Source organism: Panthera leo, chromosome A1 (genome assembly GCF_018350215.1).
Source record: "Panthera leo isolate Ple1 chromosome A1, P.leo_Ple1_pat1.1, whole genome shotgun sequence".
NCBI lineage: Eukaryota > Metazoa > Chordata > Mammalia > Carnivora > Felidae > Panthera > Panthera leo.
Window position 1 is genome coordinate 196105754 of NC_056679.1, and position 7558 is coordinate 196113311.

The 7558-nt window shown below is 58.3% G+C and overlaps 1 protein-coding gene across 1 annotated transcript; it reads left to right on the plus strand.

Moving 5' to 3' along the window:
* The first annotated feature begins 295 nt into the window (after positions 1 to 295).
* On the plus strand, positions 296 to 6791 carry ARSI (arylsulfatase family member I). The gene is made up of 2 exons (XM_042907629.1): positions 296 to 1158; positions 4520 to 6791. Exons 1-2 carry the CDS (start codon positions 839 to 841, stop codon positions 5925 to 5927), a joined length of 1728 nt encoding a protein of 575 aa, XP_042763563.1. The 5' UTR covers positions 296 to 838; the 3' UTR covers positions 5928 to 6791.
* The last annotated feature ends 767 nt before the right edge of the window (positions 6792 to 7558 follow it).

Below are 7558 nucleotides of genomic sequence, written 5' to 3' on the forward strand. Positions count from 1 at the left end.
GGTTGGAACAGAAAACTATGCGCGTCCCTTCCAGGGCTGGCACGCAGAGATGCTAAGACTCCCAAGATCGAGGAACGTCTGACCGGGCCATTCCGGAGCTGTTCCACTGAACTCCAAGCAGCCCCTCTCCCTCCTTTTCCCGGCCCGGGCCGGGGCCCGGGAGGGGGTCGGAGCCAGAGGGCCGCCCGGGCCTGGGCTTCCCGCCCGGGGGCGGAGCCGCTGCTCCAGGTCCCGCCCCTCCACCTGGGATTCGGCCCGGCAGATGTTACAACTTTCTCGCATTCTCTCCCGCGGTGTCCCCCCCAGGCCCGCCCAACCCGTGCCTCCCTCCCCTTCCCCGCTGGGGTCCTGCCCGCCTCCCTGCTGGGAGCCCGACTCTTCTCCGGACTCCGGGCGGGGCGAGAGGCCGGGCTGGGGGCTGGAGGGTCGGGAGGAGGAGGAAGGGAAAGCAGAGGCGAGAGAAATTAGGAGGCGGGAGAAATCGAGGGCTAGTAGGAAGGGGAGAGCCAGAGGATGGTGGAGAGCACTTTTTGGAAGCAGCCACGCCGCGTCTCAGGCTGGCCCGGCTGAGCTGGGGGAGAGGGAGCGAGGGCGGCGCAGGGCGGGCGCGCAGGCGGCGGGAGGCGGCTCGGCGCGGGCCTGACCTCCCCAGAGCGCCCCGCTGCGGCCGCGCAGGTCCGGCCGCCAGTCCTGGACCAGCCCCTGGGCCACCCCCGGGGCCGCTGAAGGATCTCGCAGCGTCCAGGCCGGCCAGCCGGCGGGCGTGCGGGCCGTGCGCCCTGGGCGCGCGAGGCGGTGAGGCCCGGGGAACCCTGTGCGCCGGGACGCGCGGGCCGGCATGGCGATGCACGCCCTCACTGGCCTCTCGCTGGTCAGCTTGCTTAGCTTCGGCTACCTGTCCTGGGACTGGTCCAAGCCGAGCCTGGCGGCCGACGGTCCCGGGGAGGCGGGCGTGGAGCAGCCCTCGGCCGCTCCACCCCAGCCTCCCCATATCATCTTCATCCTCACCGACGACCAGGGCTACCACGACGTGGGCTACCATGGCTCAGATATTGAGACCCCTACGCTGGACCGGCTGGCAGCTGAGGGTGTCAAGTTGGAGAATTATTATATCCAGCCTATCTGCACGCCTTCGCGGAGCCAACTTCTCACTGGCAGGTAGGCATGACCCAGGCTGCTGGGGCTGGCGGTGTAAGCCCCAAATGAATCCGGTCTGGAGATTTCCTGTGCATTCACAGTCCCGCTCCCCCCATTCTGGGACCTGGGAAGCAAGGACTCAGGGCCAGTTCTGAGACACTCAGACACGACTGTCTCCAGTCGCCTATGTGATCATTAGTTATGTCCTTTATCCTCTCTGGGCCTCAGTTTCTCCAATTGTACACGGAGTGGATTGGACCATCTTTGAGGTCTCCTCCCTCTGATGTTCTAGGACACACATTACACACCATGTGAAGGAGACATCTGGTCATCCCTTTGTTGGAGGAACACGGCAGTCTCTGACCCTTGGGTTTTAACGCCGCTTCTGTATACAGACCCTGAGGCCACGAACAAGTCATTTCCCTTCTCTAAGCCTCCGTTTTCTTGTCTGTTCATAAACGGAGTGAAGAGGAGTGTTTACTTGAAAAAGAGTGGTGATGGGATGAGTTGTGTGTCACCTGCTTGGCTGTCAATAAATGGCAGCCCCCATGTCACCGGAGGGATTAGGGTCCCCAAACTGTTTGATGGCTGCGAGGAGAGGAAGGAAGCCAGGGAATGTCTAGATAGATAGACATTCTAGATAGAGCAGAAAGATATGCACAGGATGCCGTGACCGGTGGAACCTTTGGGTAGTTACTTCATTTCTCCAAACCTCTGGTTTTTCATCTGCAAAGTCCTCCTAAATTGGCCGAAAGTCCCAAGGAGACGTGCTGCTTTCTCCGTAAGGAGTGGCCCACAGGCAAGGCGGCAGGATTACAGGATTAAAAGAGCAGGGAAACAGGAGGTGGGGGCGTAGAAGGCAAACTTTGGCCACTTAGGAGAAAATCCTTTGGCAAGGCTGAAGCTAATCCTCCTTGGATGGGGTCCAAGGCATGCCTTCTCCCAAGTTCCACCCAGGGAGATCTCCATCTCTGAGTATGATCTCAGGAACCGGAGCCTTGCTGTCCCTGTTTCTGGGTGGGAGAAACTGAGGCATGGAGTCAGGGAGGACCCAATTCATGCCTAGAGTCTGTAGCATCCGTTGGGGAGGGGGCTGAGAGGCCAGGTGGTTGGCAGGGGTCCCAGAGCCGTGAGTCAAAATAGGTGCCTTTTCTTCCCTCACTCGGGCACTCAGCATTTAGCTCCGGGAACAGCAAGAGAGAGCGTCGGAGAAGAGGGTGAGGGGCTGGTGTATGGGTCGTGGGCGGGGGCGTTGGTGGTGGTGGTGAAGCCCAAATGTTGACCAACCTCCAGGAGAGGGAAGAAGAATCTGCATTCCTGAGAACTGTGCACAAGTTAGCATTTCTCTCTCGAGAGGTGACTTTGGGTTTAAGCAGGGGAATGAGCAGCCAACGGGGCAGTGTGCCAACCCCCTGATCTGTGAAGTGAGCCGAGTGTGGCTGGGCAGCGTCTGCCCTCCGCCCCCTGCAGCTGGCTCCATCTGACTGATGCTGACTGCTCTCATTAGTGTTTTGTTAATGCATCCAGTCGTGTTGGGCGAAGCTGGAGAGAGCCAGTGTTTCTCATGTTACTCGCTTACAGACGAGCTTCGGTGACTCTGAGCTGGCCCACCCACTTTACAAACCAGTGCTCCGTGGTGCCCAGCCCTAGGAAGAGACTCGGCTGTGACCGGGCGCTACGGTACTTCCTCTGTTAAATGGAATCGTTCATGAGGTTGACTGAGAGGTCTGTAGAGCCAGGATCACCGAGAGGTTTTCAGCCTGAGGTGTGCAGACCTGGGTTCAAAGCTCGGGGCAGCTGCTTGCGAGCTGTCTGCAGTCGGGCCTGTTGCGATACCTCTGAGAGCCTCGGTTGGTCATCTGTAGAATGGGGATAATGGTCTCCCCTGTAGGTTTTTTATGAGGATTAAGTGAAACGATGCGTGTGGCCTATAGTGTTAAAAATGGCAGTAGTAGCTAATGATGGCTAACAACAATAACAGCTTTAAGTTAAGGAAACTAAAAACAGGAAAGCCCACCTAGTGCCTGGGTTAAAGGTGTCAGGCCTTCAGGTGTGGGATTCTAAGACCCTAGTGAAGTTCCAGGCTTCTTATTTACCCTGGGACTTTTAAGACTTGAGTAAAGGCAGGACACCCCAAGCAGATCGCATGGGGGCCTTGACCACAGAAGGGACTTGAATGAATAAATGAGGAATATAGCATTCTGCTAACCATTCACTCCTGCCTCACAGCAGTAGCGTGTGTGAGTGACCGGATCCAGGGGCCACATGAACTTGTGGGTAGGCACACGAGAACAGGTCTTACAAAATCTGGGAACTGAAAGGTTTTCAGAGATCTCCCATTCAACCCAACTCCCCCCCTATAGATGAGCAAACTGAGGCCACCATGGGGGAGGAGACATGGCAGCCTCGTTTGCTGGAAGGGAGCCTGTGCTTGGACTTGGCTTGGATTTATGTTCAAGTCCTGGCTTTGCCCCTGACCACTGAGTGACCTTGGGCAAGGCCCTTCCCCTCCTCTGGAACTGTGTTTTTAAAACAAGGTAAATACACTGGAAGTTGACTTGGGTCCCTTCTGGTTCTAAAATTGTCTGGGAGTGCCACCATTCGTTCCTTCTTTCATCCATTCATTCCGTAAGTAATTGAGTGTCCTTTTAACGTCACCTGAGTGCCAAGACCACAAAGTTGAGTAAAGGACAATCCGATTACAGATGATTGGGCCTAAGAACATGTACAACTGAGTAGAACCCCATGGTCAAGTAGGACAGTGATCATGTGTACTAAATTTAACCCAGAAGCAAAAGTGACTCATTCTTGGAGAGAGTTATAAGAGACTTTACAGAGGGGGTAACATTTGGACTGGGCTTTGAAGAGTGAGCAGGAGTTTCCCTGGGAGGGCAGGACTTGCTCTAGGCCCCAGAGCAAATTAGTGGCTTCGAGTTTAGGGATTCTGAAGTCTCTGGAGACTGCCTGGGATACAGATCCCAACTCCAGTTACAGATTGTTTGAATCAGTAGGCAAGCGATTTCATGTACTGAGCCTCAGTTGCCTTATTTGGAGAATAATGTTAGCTACATTGTCATGATTAACCTGCGTTCGACTCTAAACTCCCCAGCTCCTAGCTGCGTGATCCTGGGCCGAGTGGTTTAACCACTCTGATCCTCAGTCTCCTCATCTGCGAAATGACCATAATATGAGCTCAACTAATTTTGAAGATTCAATGAGGTGATACATTGGAAGTGCTTGTCACGTGTCGTAATACCTGCTGTACCTTTGCCGGAAGTGCTGGGCCCAGAGCCCACCTCGGGGTGAGAACTGGGGGCCGGTGGGCCAGAGCAGTGCTTTGTAGCTCACCCGGGCCTTCTTTGCCCTCCCCTCTTTCCTCCAGGTACCAGATCCACACGGGACTCCAGCACTCCATCATCCGCCCACGGCAGCCCAACTGCCTGCCCCTGGACCAGGTGACGCTGCCCCAGAAGCTGCAGGAGGCGGGTTACTCTACCCACATGGTGGGCAAGTGGCACCTGGGCTTCTACCGGAAGGAGTGCCTGCCTACCCGCCGGGGCTTCGACACCTTCCTGGGCTCGCTCACGGGCAACGTGGACTACTACACCTACGACAACTGCGACGGGCCCGGGGTGTGTGGCTTTGACCTGCACGAGGGCGAGAGTGTGGCCTGGGGACTCAGCGGCCAGTATTCCACTATGCTCTATGCCCAGCGTGTCAGCCACATCCTAGCCAGCCACAGCCCCCGGCGGCCCCTCTTCCTCTACGTGGCCTTCCAGGCGGTGCACACGCCCCTGCAGTCCCCTCGTGAGTACCTGTACCGCTATCGCACCATGGGCAACGTGGCCCGGCGGAAGTATGCGGCCATGGTCACCTGCATGGATGAGGCTGTGCGTAACATCACCTGGGCTCTCAAGCGCTATGGTTTCTACAACAACAGCGTCATCATCTTCTCCAGTGACAACGGCGGCCAGACCTTCTCGGGGGGCAGCAACTGGCCGCTGCGAGGACGCAAGGGCACTTACTGGGAAGGTGGTGTGCGTGGCCTGGGCTTTGTCCATAGCCCCCTGCTCAAGCGGAAGCGCCGGACCAGCCGGGCGCTGGTGCACATCACTGACTGGTACCCGACCCTGGTGGGTCTGGCAGGCGGCACCGCCTCGGCGGCCGATGGGCTGGACGGCTACGATGTGTGGCCGGCCATCAGCGAGGGCCGGGCCTCACCGCGCACAGAGATCCTGCACAACATTGACCCCCTCTACAACCATGCCCGGCACGGCTCCCTGGAGGCTGGCTTTGGCATCTGGAACACTGCCGTGCAGGCCGCCATCCGTGTGGGCGAGTGGAAGCTGCTAACAGGGGACCCTGGCTATGGCGATTGGATCCCACCGCAGACGCTGGCCGCCTTCCCTGGCAGCTGGTGGAACCTCGAGCGCATGGCCAGTGCCCGCCAGGCAGTGTGGCTCTTCAATATCAGCGCTGACCCCTACGAACGGGAGGACCTGGCTGGCCAGCGGCCTGATGTGGTCCGTGCCCTGCTGGCCCGTCTGGTGGACTATAACCGCACAGCCATCCCTGTGCGCTACCCGGCTGAGAATCCCCGGGCCCACCCTGACTTTAACGGGGGTGCTTGGGGGCCCTGGGCCAGTGATGAGGAAGAAGAGGAAGAGGAGGAAGAGGCAGGCAGGGCTCGAAGCTTCTCCCGAGGACGCCGCAAGAAAAAATGCAAGATTTGCAAGCTGCGATCCTTTTTTCGTAAACTCAACACCAGGCTGATGTCACAGCGGATCTGATGGGGAGTGGGGGGAGGTGAGGATCTCTGTCCCTCTAGATGTACTTCCCCATTCAAACCTGGCCCTGTTCCTCCCCAGGGATGGGCCTGAGGTCAAGCCCCCATCTGCAGGGAAATCGGTGGGGGGGGCATCGAGCCCCTCGGTTGAAAGGTGGGGAGCTTGGCTTGGGGGAGAATAAACTAGACTGGGGTGCCTGGATTCCAATCCTGCCTCTTCACTGACTTGCTCTGTGACCTCAAGTGGTCTGCATGAGAGCTGGGCCTCAGTTTCCTCATCTGTAAATGAGTTCTGATGTTGTGGCCCTGTGGTGTGGACCTGGTGCCTGGGAGCATGGTGGAGTTGCCATTGACCTTGCTGCCTCCCAGCTCGTTTAAAGCCTTGCCCTTGGACCCTGCACCTCTGTGGTACTGCTTGGGTGAGGGACCACTGGAGGCAGCTCGAGGCCTGGACTCCAGCTGAAGCATGGCGATCTGGCCACTCTCTGAAGGGATCCTCTGATGCTGAGGGTGGGGGTGCAGGGATGGGTCTTCACATGGCTTGGGTCAGTCCTGGGGCCAGACTGGTGCTGGGGGCTATGGCAGAAAGCTCTCCTTCTGGCCCCCAGGACCCAGAGGATTGACCTGGCTCTTAGCTGCTGCAGGATCAAGGGTGGTGGAAACAGCTGTGCAAAGAGGCCCTGAACCAACAGTCAGGACACTTGGGTGCCTCTTTGACCTTGGGCCCATCCCCTCACCTTTGGGCCTCAGTTTCCCCAACTGCCAATCGGGATGCTAGCCTGAGCTCTGCCTACCTCACAGGGTTGTAGAGAACTGGCCAAGGTAATGGCTGTGGAGGAGCCCGTGCACTTGATTAAAATGCTACTAACATGGAAGCCAGGGCTGTGGTGCGGTCTGTGAACGCACTGGGGCGTGTGCGCGTGCATCCTGAGGGCAAGTACGAGCTCACCATTAGCCAAGTGAATGGGAGAGGAGGTGGGTAGCCTGGCTAGGAAGCAGCACGTATGGGTTCTGGTCCAGTCCTGCCACAGGTCCACCGTGTGACCTCTGGCAAATCCTGGACCCTCTCTGGGCCTCAGGGCCCCCCTGTGTACAATGGATGCTTTAGGAGCCCCTCCTACTTGGTCATTCTGGACACCCCTGTGCGTGTGTGTGGGGGGGGCATGGGCTGAGTGGTGGGAGGAGGGGCGTGGGGGGTTCAGAGCCTGCTCACTGCAGAGCGCGCCTCCATGCACACACTGCGTTCTGCATATCTCCCTTCAGGTTCCAGTCGGTGCAGCGTGTGTAGGCGAAAGCCCTGCTGTGAATTTTGAAAATAGTTATTTTTGTCACTGGCAAAGGAGGCCTGTTAGGACTCGTCAGCTTGTGGATGAGCAGGACGGGTGGGGGGTGGGGGGGTGGGTGCGGTGCAGTGGAGGGGGTTTGGGTGTTGGTTCCAGAGCTGCAGAGGTAGCTGAGCCCAGGAGTGAGAGTCTGGCCTGGGGCTGCAGGACGGAGGTGACCGTCCACATCCTGGACCCCTTCCTCCACCCCTCCAGCTGGAGCTTTCTCTGTCTGTAGGATGTGGACGCCTGGGCTGTGTGGGGCAGGGGCCAGGACTGGCTGAAGCCTCTGGATTCCGGCCACCCCCAGCAC